We start from the raw sequence: 24279 nt of genomic DNA on the forward strand, positions 1-24279 counted from the left end.
AGTAAGGGTGCCACAGGGCTCTACTTTGAGCCCTGTACTCTTCAACCTGTACATGTCCCCCCTGGCTACCCTGGCCGAAGAGAATGAGGTTACAATATTTTTCATATGCCGATGACACTCAACTGCTGTTCACCTGTAGGAAAGGAGAGTAATTTAATGGGGAGAAGATTGACAAATGCCTGAAAGAAACTTTTGCTTGTTTCAAACATAACCATTTGAAATGCAGCTCAGATTAGTCTGAAATTATTTTTTTCGGCTCCCCGCCTCTGGATGTCTGGTAACAATGGTGGCCTCAAGATATGTCGCCACCCCTGGGCCGCAGTCAGGACTGTAAAGAACCTGGGAGTAAAAATAGAAGATGCTCTTTCCTTTGCACCCCAGGTTCAGGTGGTAGCAGAGATCTGTTTTGACCTCCTAAAAATGTTGCGGAGGTTTTTGTTTTTACTTCAGACCTCCCACAAAAAACTGTTATTCAGGCCCTCATTATGTCCAGATTGGACTACGCTAATGTCCTGTACTTGAGCTTTACAGAGTTCCTATTAAACGGAATGCAGGTGGTGCAGAACGCGGCAGCCAGGGCTATTCTGAGTCTTGGGCCCAGAGACCGGACTTCCCACCATCTCAGGAACTTGCATTGACTGCCTGTTCGCAGCAGAATTCGCTTCAAGGCGCTGGTCCTGGCTTTCAAGTCTCTTCTTGGCCTTGGAGCAAAGTACATCTGCAGAAGAGTCTCTGGTTATGTACCGGCCAGATCTCTTAGAAATGCCCAACAACATCTTATGGTCATTCCGAAGTATTGCAGGGTCCATAAAGGCGGCCACTCTTTTCAAGTGCAAGTGGCCGGACTCTGGAATAAGCTGCCTCTTTTACTTAGGCAAACCACTAATCTGTTGACTTTCAGGAAACCACTGAAGACCTGGTTGTTTCAACAAACACCCTAACTGGTTCTTTAATTTCTCTTTTTCCCTGTTTCTTAGCTTTTGGTTTGCTGTCTCAGCGACGGGATACTCTGAGTAGCTATGCGCTCTATAAATTTATTTTAACATAACATAACATGCACAACCCCTTGTACCCATATACGCTTTGTCCACTCTACAGGCTGGTTCAGTCCTTTCTCCGAACAGCCAGTCATTCACCGTAATTAGCCGGGCGGCCCAGTAATAGTACCTTACGTCTGGGACTGCCTATCCTCCGCCATAGACTCTCCTTTCTAATTTATGTAAGGCTATCCTTGTCGCACCTCCTGTCCATAGAAGGGAGCGCAGTTCCGCCTCCACCGCTCTGAAGAACGATGACGGGATCAGATATGGACAGTTTTCCATGACTTAGAGAAAACAGGGAAGCATCATCATTTCAAATTGGGCAGCTCGGCCCTTCAGCGTTAAGGGTCGTGTCTTCCATCTCCTGGCTTACTTTTAAATCTGTCCAGTTGGGGCAGCAGGTTTCTCTCTTAGAACTTTTTGGGTCCCTCGTAACATTGATCCCTAAATATCTAAACCAATTGAATTCCAAAGCAACCTCACACCTCGATGGCTGGTTAGGAATCCCCCGCCCTCTGCTAATGGAAACAGTAATGATTTATCCCAATTGATGCGATACCCTGAGTAGTCCCCGGATATAAATATACAAAATATTTGCAGGATTCTGTCAATGGATTGCCTTGGACGCTGGACATATAGCAGAATGTCATCGGCATTCAGGGAGATCCGTTTATTCCTCGCAGCTCCAATTGGGATTCCCCATATCAATGGGTCTTGACGAACCCACGCTGCCAATGGCTCCAGTACCAGGGAGAACAGTATCTGGGAGAGCAGGCAACCCTGTCTTGTTCCCTTCTGCATGATGAGCACGCAGGATACCTTGGCATTGGCTCTCACTCTTGCCAATGGCTACTCATACAGCAGCTTTAGCCAACCAATAAGTGTCTGTCCAATCCCCATACCCACCAAGACTGGCCAAAGCTGGTTCCAGTGTGCGCTATCAAATGACATCCTGGCAACTAACGACAGGAGTGCCGAAGGTGGTGATGGATCCTGCCCAGTGACATGCAGAACTCCAAACAACCTACGCAGATTGAGCCTGGTATTTCTGTGTGGGATGAAGCCCGATTGATCCGGGGGCACCAGTGAACTAATTACCGTCCGTTGGCACGTGGAGAGTATCTTTGTCAGAACCTTGACCTCAAAGTTCAAGAGGTATATTGGCCTATACGATCCCCATTTCGACAGGGGTTTGCCCTTCTTAGGTGTCACTGTTATCAGCACCAGTCGCTGATCTTTGGGCAAATCCCTGGTCTGACGCGCTTCTCGAAACATACAGAGATGTGGGGCCACTTTGTTCAGTAAACATTTGAATACGTCCTGTGGGAGACCGTTAAGTCCCACCGCCTTCCCGTACTGCATGGCCCGGGCCGCCATGCCAATCTCCTCTACTGTAAAGTCTCCTTCTAGCTCATCTCTTTCCTCAGTCATCAAACCTGGCAGGTTGATAACTTTGAGGAATTCCATGCAGTCTAGTTTCGTATACCCGGATGTAGTTGTGTAGAGTTTTTCGTTGTGGGAAGCGAATGCCTACGCAAGCTTTTGTCCCGTCACATGTATGGATCCTGAGCTCATCTAATATCTCTGGGACCCATCTCCTTAAGGTCTCCCACATATCCAGCCATGCCAAAAGTCTGCTGTCTTTGTACCCAATTTCATATATTCTGTGTCTAATTGCACTTGCTACCGTTTTAGCCCCGTCCTCTTAAAGATCTTTGAGCTCACATGTCATAGTCAAAGTCGATTACGTGTCTCTCTTGATATCCCACTTTTACTCTCTATCGGGCTTCCAGACCTAGAATCTATTTCTCCAGTGCTGTGCATTTCAATGATTTCACTTTTTTAGTGGCCCCTACCAAGGCCTTGCCCCTGAGTACCGTCTTGTAAGCCACCAGAGTATCTACCCTGAGTCCACTGCCTCTATATTTTCTGTGATCCGTGCAAACTCGGATGCTGGACATGAATTTCGGGTCTTTAAGGTACCATGGATCTACCGTCTTGGGGTAAAACATGTTCCTGTGGGGGCCCCTCCGAGCTAGCCTCCACTGCCGAGTGACCGAACGCTCCACGGACCATGTGTCTGACCTCCCTAAACTTTCCCACAAACTGAGAATGCGTAATCAAATAATCTAAGCGTGCGCAGCCTCCATGTGCCACGGACAATTGAGTATATTGCATGGTTTGTGGATCTGCCAAATATCGCCTATGTCCATGGAGGAGAGAAAATCACCTAGGCCGCCGGCTATCCTTCCTAATGCTCCTCCCCCTAGGACGTCCCACTTCACTGAGAGTACATCATTCATGTCGCCCCTCTATTATTTGCCGTCCTTGCGGTAGTTCCATTAACAGTGGGCCTAGTTCGTCCATCATGGGTGTCTGCAGTCTAGGCGTGGCATAAACCAAACAGAGGTTGACAGCCATTCCTTCCCATTGCCCACTTAGGGCCACATGTCTACCCAATGGGTCTGACCATGATTTCCCGGGAATAAACAGGAAATGCATTCTGCCTAACACCCCAGCTCCTCTGTAGCCTGTAATATATATACCTTGCACACGCAAGCAGGGCATATCCATACCTATCTAAGGCCTTACAGTGGTGCCCTAGGAGGTGGGTTTCTTGTAGTAGGACAATGTCCGGTGCGTGCTTTTTAATGAATTGCATGGCTATTGCCGGTTTCATCTTTCCATTAAGGCCATTTACATTCCATGGCCACACTTTCATTGATTGTGTTTGGTGACTAGATTTGGTGCTGTGTAAGTATGCCTCCCATATGCGGATCCAAGGGTCTGTGTTGAGATGCTCCCTCGCTCTCTCGTTCCTTCCTAGTATTCTGATGAGCCTCCCCCACCCACTACGGTGTTTTCCTGATGTCTGGATCTACCGGATAGCAAACTTCCACCCATATTCCCAACTAGGCCCCCAACTTCTCCCTCACTGCTTACATACAGGAATGATTTAATGACTGAATCAAATGTTGCATATAATGATGAAAAGAATGTGTTTGCACACTTCGAGTTTTATAGTTTAAGCCGTATAACATAACATGTGTATTTGTAAAGCGCATGTTCACCCAAAGGTCTCTTGGCAATGAATACCAGATGTTCATTGCCACCCAACGCAATGGTACTCATGTAAATAATGCTGTTAGCCTTTTACCTTAAAATAACCATACTGTTTTTAACACTTTGAGAGTAGAGTAGACAGGATAAAGATAGACATTAATGCCAATTTGGAAAAACATGAGAAGGAGATTTAGAATAAATATTGGGGAATTTAACTTATTGGCTCCTAAAATCAGGAGTTTCACAGATTAATCTGGAGAGTTGGAGAGGATCTACTGAGGATCCAGAAGAGTGGTGGAGAACAAGGGGTGATGGTGAAACAAGGGGTGGTGGAGATTTAGGAGGGTAGGAACAAGGGGGATGGGAACAAGGAGGGGTGGAGAACAAGGGTTGATGGAGAGCAAGGGGTGGTGGGAACAAGGGGTGGTGGGAACAAGGGCTGGTGGAGAACAAGGGTTGGTTGAGAGCAAGGGGGGGGGCAAGTGGTGGTGGGTGGCCCATGCAGAATGTGTGCTGAGGATCCAGAAGAGTGGTGGGAGCGATGGGTTGCAGATGCCCCCAAAGCTCTTAAATGTGTGCCGTGGAAACAGATGCAGAGTGTTCCCATGGCAGGGAGATACCCCAGAGCTCTAAAATATCTCAGGTCCGTGTTCAAGTATCTTAACATAGAAAGCTTTTCTTTGCAGTCTACGACTGATGTTCCTGTTCATTGCATTACTCATCGATACTTCCAGATCTAGAATTCAAAGAAAATATTTTCAGTCCAATAGCAGGAAAAAAAATTATCGGGAGGAAGACAAACAAGAGGGTGAGGAAGAGCAGGATGGTCATGACCTGGTGGACCAGGATGAGGGCAGCCAGCAGAAAGACAAACAGGATGATTACCAGGAATAGGAGCAAGGACCATAAGAAGACGGGCCTGGACCAGCACCAGCACCAGTAGGCCCAACACCAGGAGTACCAGAAGAGCATGGTCAGGAGATTCTGATCATGGGCTGCGACGCTCACCTGGACAGCCAGGAGGTCCAACTGGGAGACTCTGAGGTCTGACAGAGGGCAGAGGTTTAGCTGGTGGATGCTGAGATGTGGCATCAGCTCTCCAACCGAACACATATCAGAATACATTGATCAGTTTCTCCAACCTTTTGTGAATAATTTACCATCATTCATTTTAGACACTAAAGACCTGCTTAACCAATTACAAAATTTCACCTGGACTGATGACTGCAGTGTTGTTACCCTTGACATTAGTTCCTTATACACATCTATTTCAACACAAGACGGCCTAGAGGCGGCGAAACACTATCTCTCAAAAAGGGACCCCACACTTTGTGGACATCCTGATACGCTGCTGGAAATGGTCACTTTAGTTCTAGAAAACAATGTGTTCGTACACAATGGATCTTGGTTCAAACAGCACCAAGGAGTGGCCATGGGGGTCAAAATTTTCCCCAGCTTATGCCAACCTTTTTGTTGGGTGGCTTAAGAAATTTTATATATGGACCCATTGTCCTGAACATCTTATCAACCATGCCATATACTGGGGACGTTATATAGATGATGTCCTGTTAATTTGGACAGGAGATGTGATACAGTTGGAACAGTTTTGCTCCTTTTTGAATTCAAATACACATAACATCCGTTTTACGCATGTATATGACAAATGTGAAGCACATTTTCTACAGCACTGTACAGAAAAGAGGCAGCATGCAATGCAGTTTTGCATGCTGGGACAGCACATCCCAGATCACAGGATAATTCCATCCCCTTTGGGGAGTTCACTAGGGTGAGACGGAACTGCTGTGAGGACAGCATTTTTAATCAGGAAATGACCAATACCATAAAAAGATTGGCGTCTAGAGGGTATGAAAGTACAATCCTCAAGAAAGCAGGAAGAAAGGCACAACTTTCAGATCGCAAATAACTGCTTGCACATAGAAAAAATGAAAAAAAGAACAAAAAAGGTGCCCACAGGAGTGAAGTAGTGTTGGTAACAACATATAACACATACAGCCACTTTAGAAGTACTGCCAGCATTGTGAACTAATCCTCTCCGGGTTTTCGGGAGAGCCTGCTGTTCGCATTGTGCTGTGCGGTCGGAGCTGCTGCTGTGGAGAGGAGCTTGCCGCCCTGCCCCGCCATTCTGCCAGATCGCTGCTTTTCCTGTCTGCTTCTGCTGCCGCTTCTGTCGACCCGGTCGCCAGACTGGGGTCAGCGCATTGCTGCTGAATCGCCCAGGCTTGTGCTATTGAGCCACCCGTATTTTTGCTTGTGCTATTGAGCCAACACGGGTGGCTCAATAGCACAAGCAACAACGGCACTAACTTTGCTTAGCAACAACAACTGTAAAAATAGCCCACCCAACTTAGCAACCCAACGACCATGGGACATGCAAACGGACGATCTGGCCAAGGGAGAGAATGGAGAGACTCAGGCAATTGGGCCGATTAGGACCAAGGGGATCAAAACAACTAATGCTCAAGCACTAAGTGCAAACGCTGAATCATTCGTAGCTACAGCAACCTACTCTCCAAATCAAAGTAGCCCCGTACATGACATTGTAAGCCCTAGCCCTAGCCTGCTAAGACGGGGGTGGAAAAGGTAATGGAGCCGCAGTCGTCTACATTGGATCATCAATTTGTGGTAATTAATGATGTCCTGTCTTCAATGGTAAATGCTGCAATAATGCACGCAGACAAACTGGATGTTCAGATAAGTATTTTACAAACAGTCGCTGGTCTGATTTCAAGAATAGACTCCAAATTAGAAGACCTGAATTCTTTGATCCAACGAGCTCAGGTAAATACAACAGCCACACTTAAACAGCAGGATTGTGGTTGCAGCCCTGTACTACTTTACTTGGGAAAGCTCCCAGGGATAATGAACACACTGTTTGAGGATCTGAAGCCAGAACCAGCAGGCATCGGAACACTGTACTCCCCCCAGCAGAATAACAACAAGGATTACGTTCTCATTGAAAACTTGCAGTATTCTCAAACCAACATCAAAGAGCCCCAGCAAGACACCACAAGGATAGCGGAAGAGCATCCAGCCAGGGACACAGAAACTGCAACAGACGCAAGCTGCGCCAAAGTTAAAGAACAAGAAATTTCAAACATCTCGCACTTGACAAGTTTAGACACCGCCCATCTTTCCCGGAAAAATAAGAAAAAACTAAAAAAGTTGAATAAACAAAGACAAAACGACTCCACCTCCAATGGCTCAATCAGGCAGTGGTTGCTGCTGGAAAATAAAGAGACTGCGATCCACAGCGACAACTACTTTGAGACCAACACTCCTCCAATGCCTCATATTTTAAATGAAAATATTATTAGTTCAATTAACTTGGGTAAAACTAACATTGAATTAATCCTTGGATGAGCGCACAGACCAATGGCCCAAAACTAAGGATACAAGCGATGTAAAAGCCGGCGGGTGCTCTAACCGCCAACACGGACAGATACCTTGGGACGGCAGGCATGTCTTGCAAAGAACCCAGGTATCCAACGTTGGGAGCTCCTTGCTGACCAATGCGGTGGATAAAGGTTTGTGCGGCACGACCAGAAACACACTAAAAGCAATCATCTAATCACCAGGCCGAAGGGGACCCCAAGGCCCCATCAGGACCGTAGCATACAGTCTGAGGGAAGCTTCAAGTACCTCAGCTAAGCCAGACAGGAAAGACCAACTGACGGCTGTCACCATAAATCAAGCAGAGGGCAAGGCCGACGTCTTGGCGCACAAACTCTTAAACGATTTAACTTGTCAAGAATCGCAGGAAGCCACGACACAACAGAATCTGACTTCCTTCACACACGATGATTTGAAAATATGTCTCCATCCGGAATATGTCTCACAGGGCAAGTGGGACATCCTTAATCGCAGAAATCTTTTAAAACTTTGTGCCAATATCCCAGGTCTAGAAACCATAAAAACAACAGATATTGAAAGTGTCTCTTTCTCACTCCAGGACCAGGTGAGAGCAATGACATCACAGAATTGCTTTTTTCCAATCTGGATATGGCTCGGGCATTAAAAAGAAATAAGAAACAACTGGAAGACTGGGGCATAATGATCACGAGTAGGCCTGCGGTAAAATACCCAATGCCCCTGAAACATTGTTACTCGAAGCAACAAAACGCCTCTCTGGAACCGGAAATTCAAAGAAAGACTCCATTGCTGGAGTTACCCCATCCATTGCCAACAGCACTGTCCATTCTTCACGGGACCAACAGCGGCACAAACATAAAACTAACAAGTGATGGTTTAATTAAAGTAATCACAAATCTGGGCAAAGGCACTCTGTTTTGCTCAATAGAGAATAATACCAGTGAAGATTGGTCTTGGGTGCCAAGGGCCTTAAATCACAATTCCTAACTCCAGTTTCCCCGTAAGCAAGAAACTCCTACAGTACCCGCAAATGGAGCCTCCAGCCATGAATAAAAATGCGACAATTAGTACTCAGAGTGCAATTATTATGTCCTGGAGCGTAGTAGGGATCGTAAAGCTATTAACAAAATCCGGCGATACTGCCGTTCCTTGAAGGAGTGGACATAATTTGCATTCAAGAAACGTGGGCCATTAAACCATTATCAATAAGAGGATTCACTGAATACTATAAACCAGCCTTCAAGGAGAGTATATTTGGTAGACCATCTGGAGGCATTTCCATATACATCAGGCACACTCGGAAAATACATTTCAGAGAAATAAAAACATTGTCAAACATGTTCATGGCAGGCATTCGGAAACGCTTCTCATCAAGTAAGGGCCCACTTACAATACTCTTAATCAACGTTTACTATAATCCTCATGGTCCGGGAGCCAAGGACAAGCTGTCCCAGTTAATACGCCACATAGAAAATCTCCTCCTACAATTCGCTCATATGTAATCAATAATACCCAGGGATTTTAACACCCATAACATTGGGGTTAGGTCAGTCCAAAGTAACAATTCTTCCGCTACAGAGGCCTTTAATGCCCTAATGCTCTGTTATCAGCTCACTCTCTACTCTTAAGGGATACACCAGGAGCCCTTTGCCTGCCAACGTACAATAATCAAACTACTATTGATTATATTTTACTAAGCAGTCAGCTACAGAATCTAATGACAGGGTACAAAGTTGATCAACGTAAGGAAAGTGACCATGCCGCACTAACAATCTCGTTAAATTTTAAAGCAGACAATCACTATACGTTACTACACGTTGGATCAACAAATGGAGCTGAACAGTTTACATTGGTGAGAAGGAATAAATGAGGCACTGTGCCAATTAACAAGTTCGAGGATTGGAAAAAAGAACCGGCCGATGGACTACAAAGCGAAAACAACAGGTTTGCAATAGAAGAATGGGATCAGTACGCTCGCAACCTAATAATACAACTTCAAGGAGGAACAACAACAAAAACTCATCCACACCACTTGCACAACTTTGGTCATACCCCCGCATTAAAGAGAGTGCGAAACATTTAAGAACTAAACGAAGGGCTTACAAGAAAACGGGCTCAGCACTGGCTAAATGGCAACTTCAAGAAACAGCAAAACTCCACTAGAATAAAGTTTGGGCCGTAAAATGGGGCTGTATTGAGGCGAAATGGCTAAAGATCTTTGACCTACTGAGACCAGCTAAGTCCCAAGAGTTTTGGCAATATCTAAACATCTTAAATCAAGGAGGTAACCAGAGGGAGAACTAACTGGACGCCGACACCTGGGCAGCCCATGTGAAAACATTGTACAAAGAGGAAGGCAGCATAGAGCCACCTAATAAAGATCTGGACGAGGCGGGCCAATCAGCCAACTTTACCCATCCTATAAAAACTGTGGAGCTGCCGGCTCTCCCTGAAAAAAAGGCAGTTAATAAAATCTTAAAAAAGATTAGACACAATGGGGCACCAAGACTTAATGGTCTGCCTGGTTCCCCCTTCAGGGAAGACACAGATTTTTGGAGGGACAAACTAACCACGCCATACGCCGAATGTCGACTGATGGGGGACGTCCCTGATTCTTGGAGAGGGTTGCTACTGCACCCAATACACAAGAAAGGGCCGAAATCCAATCCTCAAAACTATCGCATGATCGCCCTGCTCGACATCGAGGGTAAGGCCTATGCAAGCACCCTCCTTGTGGAACTCTCAAACTGGGTTAGTACGGAGGGCCTTCTGCCCTTCTATCAAACAGGGTTCAGACCCGGGGGCCTCAACAGTGGACAACATTATAGCACTCTCATACTTAGCGCAGAAGACTGTGGCACGAAAATACTTGCCGATTTTTGCTTGCTTCATCGATTACACGGCTGCATTCAATGGCGTTGACCGCTCCATCCTCTGGCAGAAATTGGAAAGCTGGAACATTGACCCCCCTTTATTTCAAGCTATTCGATCATTATATTCAAGAACTTTGGTCAGAATCAAACTTTCAAGCACCGCTGCCCCAGAGAAAATTGACACTAACCGCGGCCTGAAGCAAGGATGTGTCTTAGCTCCGATGTTGTTTAACCTATATACCGCAGACATGGGCCAAGCCCTGACTGGAGCCTCATTAGCAAAACCGAGGATTAGACACGCTAAGATACAACTACTGTAATATGCCGACGACTTGGTGCTCCTTGACCATACTAAAATTGGCCTACAAAAAGCATTTACGGCCCTGGCAAATTACAACGCCAAGAACAAACTGATTGTCAACCCATCCAAATCAAAAATAATAATTTTTGGGCACTGTCCGGAAAAAAAAAACCTGGCAAAATGGAGGATAGGAAAGCTGTTTTTGGATTGCACACAACATTACAATTACTTGGGAGTTTGGCTTAGTGAGACAGGGCACCCAGGAGTACACCTCGATAAAACACGTGTAAATGGAAAAGCATTACCTACGCCCTTGGAAAGCTGCATGCTACCTTACACAGCCCCACAACAACAGCAATTCAAAGAGACATGAGGGCGAAGCTAATACCTTCACTTAACTATGCACAACAGGCCTTCCCAGGAAAATTACCAAGAGTGCTAGAAAAAATCCACTGCTCGGCATACAAAAAGTTATTCCATCTACCTGCCTGCACTAGAAACAACCTAGTGCGGTTAGAATTCGATTTGAATCAACAAAAATTGGAAGAGATGGCTTTCATGAGCAAATACTTTTTTCTCACCATGGCGGCATCAGAAAACACTTTGACGTTCACCATAAAAAGCATTTTTCTGGAACCAGATAACCCCTGGTCAAACAGCCTCTCTGCTGCCAAAGAAGCTTTGAAGGACGCAGTGGAGAACTGGGACCCCGAGTTAACTAAGTACACCGCCATTAAAAGTGCGATAAAAAAACAGGTTCGCCTCTGCTGGCGCACCTCTGACCTGGAATCATTGGAAATAAGAGGCTTTCATGAGTCCCAAAGCCTCCCACATACAGAACACAATTCCAAACTCCATCTTACCCAGGAGGTGGGGAGACAAGCCCTAAATAGGATTGTAGCGTTCAGATTACATCCTCTCCCCCTTAAAGAACTATACCCCTCGAGGTTGATCCGGAAGGGGTATTCGGAGTGTCGGCTATGCAAATATAAACAGGAGAGTTTTGCCCACATTTTATTTTGTTGCCCGGTCTTGTGTTCTGAGCGTAATCTTTACCTTAAGCCAATCTTACTACAAAATGGGATCAGATCCACAAAGGAGGCTGTTTATCACCTGTTCACACTGGAAACAGTGAAAGATATGGCTATGTTCGGCAACTTTATACAACAGTCACGCCGGATATTAATGGAATCCCCCAGTTAGGTAACTGGACCAGTAACTGCACTGATCTCTCACACCACCGAGACTTAATAGCCCATCCCATTGAGACCAGGCAAGATTGATGGGTGAACACAAATGAACTAATGAACTTTAGATTTTAACAATGCTTATGTTTTTAGCTATTTAAGTTTTGAAAGTAACAATTTTCTTCTCTATTTTGTTGTACTATTTTAATGGTTTTGAGTAACCACAAATAAATGTATTCACATACAGCCACAAATTATACAATATAATTTAAAGACACTGGTATGTATTGAGAGTAGATACAACCATCCAGAAGGTAATAGGCGCAAAACCCACGATTGTTTACAGACTGGGTTTAACTTTAGGTAATAGAAAGAGTCCCAGTTTCTTTAATCCCCAAAAAATCAGAAAAGCAGAAAGAAGCCTTACCTGGTTAGGAGGGCCAATAAATGGCTTTTACAAATGCGGCGATTGTTGTGTGTGTCCACACTCTATGGATAAAATTAAGATCTTCCAGTACAACACACTGACTGAACACAAAATCAAATCTTTCATGAACTGTAACAGAACATTTCTGGTATACTGTATAATATGTGTCTGTCGAAAAATCTACGTAGGAAGCACGATTAGGCCAGTCAAGGAACACATACAAGAGCATATAAGGGCCATTAGGAATGGTATTGCCAGTTACCCCCTGGCTGTCCATTTCAATGAGACATGGAGCAGCGGACTTGTTACTTCTTAAGTTTCATGGTATATAATCTTTGACAGAAATCCCAGAGGGGGTGATAAAGTCTTGAGTCTGCGCAAACTAGAAGCCCTATGGATATGTAAATTACGAGCGGTTGAGTATGGGCTCAATTTTGACAAAGAGATGTTTGTATTGCTTGAAGACTAAACAAATTAGCATCAGTGTAAAATGCAATTTTGGAAATTAGGGATTTAATTTCTGGGATCAAATGCAAAAGTTATTTCGTATTGCACGACATGTCTAACATTAAATGGGGTTTTCTTGGAGAAAGAACATGCCTAAAAGAATTAATCGTAGTCTGTCATCTTATGGAATGTAGATGATTGAAACATAATGGTGCCCTTTTTTTCAACAAACCTTTTATCTTCCTCTGTGGTTAAATTTCCTTTTCTTTACTGCACATATTGGTAACTGTTTGAAGTCCATTGAATGTGCAGTTCTATTATGATGATCTTCGTGCAAATTAGGATCAATTTTGGACTTATATTTGTGTTATTGTTTTAAACTTTATTGTTAAAACTAATGTTTGGACACAATTTGTGATATATGCAGGTCAACGTGTATGTGTGTTTTGACACCTTGTATGTTTAACAAACAAATGGAAACAGGAAACTAAATGTCTATATTGTATAGTGAATTGCAATGTATGATGCCAAGCATTTAGTGGACACATTTGTAGCCTGTCCTGAGGGTTATATTTACATTCAGCACCGTGATGTCACAAACTGGGTGTTATACAATGAAGTCTTCCCTTCTCACTTTTTCTTATTCACGTTTGATTGGTTCTCTCGTAAATTGTCTATTCTGAGGATTCGCCATTATTATAGGTTGTTTTTTAGAACCTGGTACATACGAGTGGTCAACTTTCTTATCTCGTTATTAAAACCGAAATACGAGAATAGGGTAAATGGAATACTATATTATTTCACTGTACAAACTACTAAAATGGCCCTGCCAAGTGCGTAATACTATACGCTGGGTCTGAGACATTCAACTTATCTCGGTATACTCACGAGGTAACTACGCAAATAATTCCACGTGGCCTCAAATATTCAGATATTACAGAGTCTTTAAGTGAATGTGGTACTTTTAATATCCATTGCGGGCATTCCTCAATATCTGAACGTAAATGAGAGATATTTCTAAAAGAACTACAATACTACTTTAATTAAAACTACCAAAATGGCCGCGATAATGCGGAAGTGAAGGACGTGACTGTTGAGATAGACACGACCGCGTAAACACAGCGTCGGTGTCGTCTGAGGCTTTAAAACTATTGTAGAGAGAAAATGCGGGAGAAAACACAGATACGCTTACTACTGGCGGGGACCGGACCTTACTTTTTTGAGGTAAGCGTGATTGACGAGAGTAGTAATTTGCCCGTTATCCGGTTGACACATGATTATTTATACATAACTAGCAGGGCACGAGTCGGGGTACCACGCGGGTGGACGGCATCCCCCCACTTATTTTTGAGGGTTTTCCAGGGTGGACGCCGTCCACCCTGCTCAATGAAAACACCGTCCACCCTTTTCCATCAAGACTGCTTCCGCCCTTTCAAAATAGGAGTACGCACAAAGCAAACAATGCATTTCCGGGTGACTGCCAGCTCAATCCGGAGGTTTCTTGGACTGACGCAGGGCACCACGCTGGTCACCACGCCCCCGCAACCACCAGGTTCACCGTTGCCAGGGTACCCAATAGACGCCGAGATCTTCAACCAATGGATGGGTGGGTCTGCAACTCGGCAGTCCCACCCTCCTGCAGCAGGCGAGACTCCTCTCCCGGTCTCGCCTGCTGCCTGCTCGTAGGGAAACGGTTTACGGCAAGAACGTGTTGAAAACTTCTGTCTCCCTTCGTCTCTTCTCTGTCTCCCTCCGTCTCTTGTCTGTCTGAGTTCTGAGTATTGTATACATGCACATACACTACAATGAAAGAGAGGGATATGGTGCTATATGCCTTAAAATTTAAACAGATATTCGAACTGGCATGCACAATTTAACACAGTGCAAAATCAAATTTGAAGAAAAAGTCATTTAAAGTAGTGTTAACATTTATACAAGTCAAGGGTGCACTTGTCTAGTAGGTGTTTACAGTATGCCAGTGCTAAAACGGCCACCTGAGTTCCATCAGCAGGCCAGAGCTGACAACAGGTAAGTTTCAGTCCACTTTCAAGGCAATGGGGTGGTATGCAATGATAAAAGCAGGAAGAGCCCTGCTGGTTCACTCATAGGCTGCTTATACAGGTGAGTTGACTGACGCACCTAGAACAATACGCAAAGAGTCACAAAGGGACGATCTCTTTAAACATAAACCTCCCAATCTCCGTCTCATCATCAATCCAGCAGAACTGCTCAAAGGCTTTAAGAGTGTTCAGCTGGCCCTTTACACACTCCACACCTGCTGGCATTGCCTTTTCACTCAGGCTTCTCCCACCTGCACGGAACATGTCTCAATGTAGCGCAAAATCAGCCATTTAGGATGGATGAGTTAATGCTATGAACCGTGCGAGGATTTTCCGATAAACTTTCTACTGTATATAAAGCCCTGGATTTACCATCTGCGAACAAATGTCAAAATACCCATCTAGTGAAAGGAATGCAAAGTGGCAGTGGTTAGGTTGAACACAAGGGGTTGTGTTTGAGGAGTGGGGTGGGGAGGAGGAAGTTGGGTTTTTGAACATAGTTAGCACTGCTGCTCAGTGCAACCTGCTGACACCTAGCAGGACCAATGCCAATATCTGTATGTATTATACGAGAGCACAGATCGATTCAACTACAGATAGAGTACATAGTTAAGAGGTAATGTGAGAATGGCCGTCCTTAAATGACATCTATATCTATTTAGCTGCAGCATGCAAGCCAAGTAAGAGCCGGCAACTTAGTCGACTTTTAGCTGTTACTGCCAACATGAATATTGGCCAACTAGATGGACCTGGCAGTCCTTGTATTCTACCAAGATGGCAACACTGTTTCCCCTTTGCCTGATCTTACGCAAGACTCCATAGGGATCAGGAGACTATGCTTGCTGGAGCATGCTCCTGTCTGGAAGCACCTCTTCTGCTATCCAAGAACTGGCTGCGTCTCATTACTGCTGAAACCAACTTTCAATACAAACCAACACAGCTGGAGAGGTGCCATATTTACCCCATCCATAACAAGCATAACAAGCATTGGCATAGCCAATAGGCCTCGCTTTTGGGTCTTTATAAGTGTTTAGTTATGCAGAACAATATCCTTACTGCAACAACATTAACTGTTGCATGGCTAAACACTTATAAGGTCCCAAAGGTGAGACCTATTGGCTAGGCACACTATATGTACACTATGTGTACTTTCAGGGAAAGCAATATTCATTTCTTTATTTCTAGGTTCAAGTGGTATCCGCAATCTTCAATTGATAAAGAAAAGACAAACAAAATAGCACCTGCGTCATTCCACTGGTATGCGCATTATAATGCATGTACAAACCAGCCGAGTGACACAACTGGTTGCACCATTTTGCCATTTTTCCATTTTTTATTTAAATGACAATGCATTTTATTTGTGTTAATTATCAAAACAGAGAAATAAAAGACATTGTCATTTACAATGCCAATAGCTTAAACTCTTGCAAATCTGAGACCTATTGCATTTCAAAGAAGTGGGCGAAATTGTCCCGGGCTGATTGAAAGTAAAAAGTTGGTGCACACTGCTTTCTCAATGATGTTTCAAATCTGCCTTACATGTGATGTCACTTCCTGTTGTGATGTCACTTCCTGTCGTGATAGTAAGAAGTGTAAGCATCGTGATGCAAATACATCCCCAATGGAGGCACAACGGTAAAGTTCAAACAATGATTCAAAAAAGAGTTGATGTCGGTTTGAAGAAGTTTATTCTTGATTCATGAAATTCAATCCATAGATATTGTGTTCATATCATGTCTTGATTTAGAAACGAATTGAACTAAGAGGGGAACGCCTCCGATGCATTTCGGGCTGGTGGCCCTTTATCAAGGAGCGCTGAAAGGGAGACAAAGGATGCCGTGAGGGCAGAGGTCTGACTTAAAGGTTGACCGTTAAATATTATCAGTGCCGATCAATAGTGTGGGCGGAATAAAATGAGGGATGGTGAGAGGAGTGAATGGGTCGGGTAGCGTCAGCGCGTGACGAGGGTAAAGGTAGGTGAAGGAGTAAGGTTACGATGCTACCGGCACAAGCGGTGCGGTAGAACACTTACTTCGTTACAACGGTGAAAAGCCTCGCATAGTTCGTGTAAGTCCGGGCGGGACGCCTAAACTGTATGAGAACGCGGGGAAGTTTAAAAAGGGGGCGGATGAAACTGAAAATAAAAGAAGGACTAACAGAAAAGGGTGCGGGAAGTCAGGATCTAACGTGGAGGCCATCTTGGAAGGATGTGAGACAGATAAAATACAGTACAGTACATGATGTAACGCGAAAATAATTAAAGATAACAACTGAATTCAATGCGGTCATTGAGACCGTGTGGCTTAAGTGTATGGAGACGATATATCCATTCCAATTCTCTTTGAAGGAGGAATTTGCGTGTATCAATGTCTTCTTTTTTCGAAACAGTTTCTAGAACAATGAATTGGAGTTGGGCAATTGAATGTCTAGCTTCAGCAAAGTGGGTAGCTACGTTGGACTTCTCATATTTCAAACGGATGTTTGACTTGTGCTCATTTAAGCGCGTTTGGATTTTTCGTTCGGTCTTACCGACGTATAGTTTGCCACATGGGCATTTCAGTGCGTAAATGAGATTAGAGGTGTCACATGTGGCATTGACTTGAAGATTGATGGGATAGCCTTTCATTGGATGTCTAATGATGTTTCCTTTTATGATGGAGTTACAATGATTGCAGTTCAAACATGGTTGTGTGCCCTTATGTGGAACAGGTTTAGGAGTGGGTTTGGAGAGAATTTCCTGGATGTTTTTACTCCTAGAGTATGCGAATAAGGGCAGTTGATGAAAAATGTCCCGAAAATCTGGGTCCATTTGAAGGATAGGCCAGTGTTTGAGAATTATTTTTTTGTACATGGTACTTGATGTCGAAAATTTGGAGACCAGGACCATCCGTTGGTCTCCTGGTTTGGGCTTTTTGGTTAGGGTTTCTTGTCTTGAAATTTTCGCCACTCTGGTTTGTGCCTCGATGAGGGTAGTTTCAGGATATCCACGGTTTAAGAAACGTGTATGAGTTTCTTTGATGCGTAGGTTGGCAATTTGTTGATCTGAGACTATGCGTTTGACGCGTAGCATCTGTGAATACGGTAGGTGTTTTTTAAGGGATCCCTGATGAAAGCTTGAAAAATGGAGAGTGTTGTTGCGATCAGTTGGTTTCCTGTATAGGTCTGTGCTGAAGCCATCGGGTGTGATGATCACATTAACAATTAATGGCATTCACCCTGTACCACAGCTACTTTCAGAATGACAACCATTGGTACTTACAGTTATCCGGAATGGCGATGGGAAACTGCGCAGCTCCCACATACGCTAATACCTACATGGAGAACTTTGAAAAACAACACATCTATGCTAACCCGAAATTTAAAGACAACATAACAATGTACGTTCGATACATCGATGACCTCTTTTTCGTTTGGAACAATACCCAACAATCACTGAACGATGCCCTAGCGGATCTCAACAAAAAAGATGAACACATTCAACTATCATGGCAAACTAGCGATACAGCAATATCATTCCTCGATGTTAATGTGATCATCACACCCGATGGCTTCAGCACAGACCTATACAGGAAACCAACTGATCCCAACAACACTCTCCATTTTTCAAGCTTTCATCAGGGATCCCTTAAAAAACACCTACCGTATTCACAGATGCTACGCGTCAAACGCATAGTCTCAGATCAACAAATTGCCAACCTACGCATCAAAGAAACTCATACACGTTTCTTAAACCGTGGATATCCTGAAACTACCCTCATCGGGGCACAAACCAGTCTGGCGAAAATTTCAAGACAAGAAACCCTAACCAAAAAGCCCAAACCAGGAGACCAACGGATGGTCCTGGTCTCCAAATTTTCGACATCAAGTACCATCTACAAAAAAATAATTCTCAAACACTGGCCTATCCTTCAAATGGACCCAGATTTTCGGGACATTTTTCATCAACTGCCCTTATTCGCATACTCTAGGAGTAAAAACATCCAAGAAATTCTCTCCAAACCCACTCCTAAACCTGTTCCACATAAGGGCACACAACCATCTTTGAACTGCAATCATTGTAACTCCATCATAAAAGGAAACATCATTAGACATCCAATGAAAGGCTATCCCATCAATCTTCAAGTCAATGCCACATGTGACACCTCGAATCTCATTTACTCACTGAAATGCCCATGTGGCAAACTATACGTCGGTAAGACCGAACGAAAAATCAAAACGCGCTTAAATGAGCACAAGTCAAACATCCGTTTGAAATATGAGAAGTCCAACGTAGCTACCCACTTTGCTGAAGCTAGACATTGAATTGCCCAACTCCAATTCATTGTTCTAGAAACTGTTTCGAAAAAAGAAGGCATTGATACACGCAAATTCCTCCTTCAAAGAGAATTGGAATGGATATATCGTCTCCATACACTTAAGCCACACGGTCTCAATGACCGCATTGAATTCAGTTGTTATCTTTAATTATTTTCGCGTTACATCATGTACTGTACTGTATTTTATCTGCAATGCATTGTTCTTGCCTGCTCTCTCACACCCTTCCAAGATGGCCTCCACGTTAGATCCTGACTTCCCGCACCCTTTTCTGTTAGTCCTTCTTTTATTTTCAGTTTCATCCGCCCCCTTTTTAACTTCCCCGCGTTCTCATACAGTTTAGGCGTCCCGCCCGGACTTACACGAACTATGCGAGGCTTTTCACCGTTGTAACGAAGTAAGTGTTCTACCGCACCGCTTGTGCCGGTAGCATCGTAACCTTACTCCTTCACCTACCTTTACCCTCGTCACGCGCTGACGCTACCCGACCCATTCACTCCTCTCACCATCCCTCATTTTATTCCGCCCACACTATTGATCGGCACTGATAATATTTAACGGTCAACCTTTAAGTCAGACCTCTGCCCTCACGGCATCCTTTGTCTCCCTTTCAGCGCTCCTTGATAAAGGGCCACCAGCCCGAAATGCATCGGAGGCGTTCCCCTCTTAGTTCAATTCGTTTCTAAATCAAGACATGATATGAACACAATATCTATGGATTGAATTTCATGAATCAAGAATAAACTTCTTCAAACCGACATCAACTCTTTTTTGAATCATTGTTTGAACTTTACCGTTGTGCCTCCATTGGGGATGTATTTGCATCACGATGCTTACACTTCTTACTATTAACCACGTGCTTTGACGGAAACACGACCCACGAGTGCACGCGAACTTATACTACCTTTATCTTCATCTTTTTGAAATCCTAGCACCCCAAACCGCTGTGCCCCTCCTAACCTATATCATTGAGACTTCCTGTTGTGATGTCACTTCCTGTTGTGATGTCACTTCCTGTCGTGATGTCACTTCCTGTGACCACGCCTACCTTGGAGAGTCCCCCCACTTCTTTTTTTAGGACTTGTGCCCTGATAACTAGAAACTTGGTATAGCAGTAAGCAGCAGCGTAACCTTCTAGCCGCTTCTTGTTTGCTTTTATTACAGTCAGGACATTGCTGACAAACTGGTTTTTGATGATATTGGTGCCCTGCGTTAGACTTCTTAATTAACTGGATGGATGCCGTTTACAACTAATTATGCTCGAGAGAGGTGAGCTCAATAATGTTTTTCCAAAATTGGATAAATGGCGGTATGGATTGAACCCAAAGCCTTGGAGGGTACGGGATAATAATCTCTGGTTTTGGCTCCCGTGACAGTATGTTTTTCGTTTCTTAACAGCGTCTTATTTGGCATTACACGTTTAGAGAATTGATTTTAGAGGCTATTCTGACAGAAAATGTCCATGAACAGACATCGATACAGCACTGAATTTTGAATACGAAGTAAGTGCATAAAAGAGAGTTCTGGTGATGATTCTAATGCTCACTGTTGATGACTAGTATCAATGATTACTTTGAATTTAGACAGTAAAAAGTTGGGTGCTGTGATTTTCAGCCTATGACCAGTTAGAGTATCAGGCGTGTTTCAGAATAGATTTTAATATGTTGATGGCTATTTGGATGATTTAAAAAAAACTTGTGCATATGGGTTAAAGTTGTTTTATCCTACCATTTAGAAGTGTTCATTATTACTTTTAAAATAAACTTTTTTACGTGTTCTGGCCAACATCAGCTTCTAGTTCTAATTCTTCGATTTTATTATCTTTTTATACTTTTAAAGTAAAACCGATGTGCAGACGTGATTTACATTACCAGGCTTTATTTGAAATACATTTTATTGTCCCGGATTACTTTATCCAGACCTCGTGTGCTTTGATCCATCAATTCTGATGCGATTTTTGAATCTTGACCATACATTCTATAGAAGGTATTTATATTTATTCTTAACCCTGTGTATACACAAATCGCCATCATGGGTGTTTTCTTTTGGGTATTTTGATTGCTTCCCTTCTTTTTCTATTTCACCTTTTTTTTTTTTGTTGTCGCACACTATCCATGATGACTTCATTTCTTATACTGAGAGGAGTCTTACAATAAATTTTAGGAGACTCCTAGTCTTGGTCTCTTCTTTTTTCCTTTTGTTGCATGAACACTAATGCAAAAGGGAGTGGGACATTTTTGATTAAGCACATTAGGGATATTCAAAATTGAGTATTTTAAGATAAATTCGTCATATCTCTCCAGATTGAAAAATAACAACAAAGTAATATTCTATATGATCTTGTTAACAGCCTTGAAAAAGTTGCGAATGGCGACGAAACACGTGTCGGCTGTAGCTGAATCAATGTTGTAACTACAGAACAACTATCTTGAAGATCGCTTGCTTAACAGAATTTGCTCCATGAATTTTGTATTAAAATAATTTTGCTGGTTGGGACCAATCGGCTGTCTACTAATATTGTGCTGTGCTCTGTCTATGTTTCTAAGATGCTGAGATGTGCCTGTTGGATAACAACCTTTACATCGCACTACCTTTACATTGCATGTCATTACAACGCAGCCATTACATTGCATGTCACTACAACGCATGTCATTACAATGCATGTCACTACAATGCACGCATTATGTCGCAAGTCATTAAAATGCATACCATTACAACACATAGTACCCTTACACTATCCTACACTTACCCTACTGTTGCACTCACTGGAGTTAGAATAGTAATTTTGACCCCTACACTATCCAACACTTACCCTACTGTAGCACTCACTGGAGTTAGAAGAGTAATTATTACCCCTATACTATCCAACACTTACCTTAAATGCAATGTAATGGTGTTCATTGTAATGGTATGTGTTGTAAATGTATAATGCGATGTAATGGAATGTGTTGTAAAAGAATGCGTTGTAAAGGATGTTGCGATGTAAAAACTGTTTTGTAAAGGTATGCATTGTAAATGTATGTGTTGTAACGTCATACATTTGTGTCTGGGGATTTGGCAGTAGGTACTCTAACTATGGTGTTCTAATGAATCTCCCAGTCATTGCTTGTGTGTTTTCTCAGCTTCTTGTCAAGAAAGCTCGTCACAGGAATTTTTCCAAATTGCAGAGGCATTGTGCATTCATTTAGCTTAGTTCTGAGACTAGTTCTGAGCAGTTTCACCATTTTCAGGCAGATTTTAACAAACCATTGTCTTTCTCCTGAGCCCATGTAATCAATCCAAATCTGTTAGAAAGTGTTTAGCCGCGGTGGAAGCGGATAGTATGGTTTTATGAGGAGAAGAATGAGGACTCAACGATGACCATAATAAATAGATATCCTCCTGTTTGTGGTGATGTAAGGATAAAAGCAGGTGGCACCTCATGCCGTGGTCCAGGAGGTACAGGCTTAGATATAAATGGTTTGCAATGCATTCATTTTCCTTGAGTGAAAAGTTCATCGAGCCAGAAAATACTGCACGACATCCTTATTTGCGTTTGGCCACCAGGAGGATCTCAGTACTAACAGGAGAGTGGCTGTAGGTCCTCTATGACAGGCGGTTCCAGTGTCGTTACCATTCCAAAACCTCTTCCTGAAGTTCCTTGGTACGAAGGATTAGAGGCTGTTGTTGAAAATACATATCTCCTTGGACAGTCAATGATTCGGTTAAGTCTTTAAGAACCTTAGGATCTAACTGAGCATGAGCGAGGCGCACTTGCACAAATATTTGTACAGCACCAGTTTTTTGATGGGGTTGAATGATTGCACGAGCAAAGGTGATTGGATATCTTAGTGACAGCGCAGGTTTTGTTGAGGATGTAAGGTAATAAAAGGACGAGGCCGTCCACCTGCCTAGAAATACTTAAGGCAGGAGGACCGCCAGAACTATCTCCAGCACCTCCCCCTCCCCAAAATGTGCGTTTCAACCAAGACTAGATGCTCCATCCATCAAACGTAAAACAGTCATTCATTTTATGTAGTTTCTTCGCTCAATCACAGATATGATCAATCAGTCCCAGTGTACTCGGTGAGAGGGAGGTTCGGGTGCTTTGTGGATGGACAGTGCGCACTGCGCAGCTCAGACCTGGTCTGTGTGGGTGAGCAGTGCACACCTCCGTGGGCAGATTGACTGAGGAACTGAGGGCTTGAGCGGTGCAAAGCTGGTGGGAGCTGTAGGGGTGACCATCACATAGCTCAGTGGGGGAGGTGTTGTAGGTGAATAGTACAGAGCTAAGCAGGGAGTTGTGTGTGGGCAATGAGCAACTCTATGCAGCGGGTGCCGTGTGGGCAATGCACACCCTAGAGAGGGTCTGTATGGGTGGGTCATGTACTGCACTTTGGGAATGTAGGTGTGCAGTGCACACATCAGGGGAAGGCTGCGCCCATGGGTAACATCCAGCTCAGTGGAGGGATAAGTGGGTCGGCAGTACACACCTTAGTGGGGGGTCTGTGTGCTTGGGTATTCTACAGCTCAGTAGGGGGCTGGTGGACCATTCACTGCTCAGTGGGGAAGGTGGGTGGGTAGTGCAGAGCCCAGTGAGGGGCTGTGTTGTTGGGAGCAGAGAACTAAGACAGTAGAAGGGAAGGAAGCAAGAGTGCGCAGCTGCAGAAAACACAGTTTTCTTGCTTAGCTTTAGCTCAGCACCGCCTGCGCCCCTAAATATAGCACCAGTCCTAGTTTTGTTGGTTTCTCTCAGAACGCCTTGTGACCCCCCCCCCCCCCCCCCACCCCCCCAGCCTGCACACTACATATGGCGGTGCTCATTGCAATCTTCCCAGAATCTAATCATCATTTCTTTGATGCTGACAGAACAAGGTGAGAGCCGAGAAGCAGAAAATTGCGTCTGAGATCGAGCAGCTGCACCAGCTCCTGAGAGAGAAAGAGCGGACGCTGAACCAGAGACTGGAGGAGATGGAGAAGAGGATTACCGGGGTAGAAAATGCAAATATCTCCAAACTGTCCAATCAAATCGCCTCTCTAAATGCTCTGATAACAGATCTAGAGAAGAAATGCAAGGAGCCAGCGTTGGATCTCCTGAAGGTGAGAAACCGCTTGATGAAAACAAGACAATACAGAAGAGCTGCATTCATATGGTGTGTGAGGCGTTGAATGTTAATGGAGCACATGTATGATCAACA

The 24279-nt window shown here is 43.9% G+C and overlaps 1 protein-coding gene across 1 annotated transcript in view; it reads left to right on the forward strand.

Moving 5' to 3' along the window:
* The window catches only part of LOC144827026 (E3 ubiquitin-protein ligase TRIM39-like), a 115284-nt gene that overhangs the window by 79900 nt on the left and 11105 nt on the right, over nt 1-24279 (forward strand). Inside the window, exon 3 of the mRNA XM_078685493.1 lies at nt 23951-24181. Within this exon, the coding sequence (XP_078541619.1) occupies nt 23951-24181 (231 nt within the window). The remainder of the gene's footprint in view (nt 1-23950; nt 24182-24279) is intronic.

The sequence above is a fragment of the Lissotriton helveticus genome, chromosome 4_1, assembly GCF_964261635.1.
Source record: "Lissotriton helveticus chromosome 4_1, aLisHel1.1, whole genome shotgun sequence".
NCBI classification, from domain to species: Eukaryota; Metazoa; Chordata; class Amphibia; order Caudata; family Salamandridae; genus Lissotriton; species Lissotriton helveticus.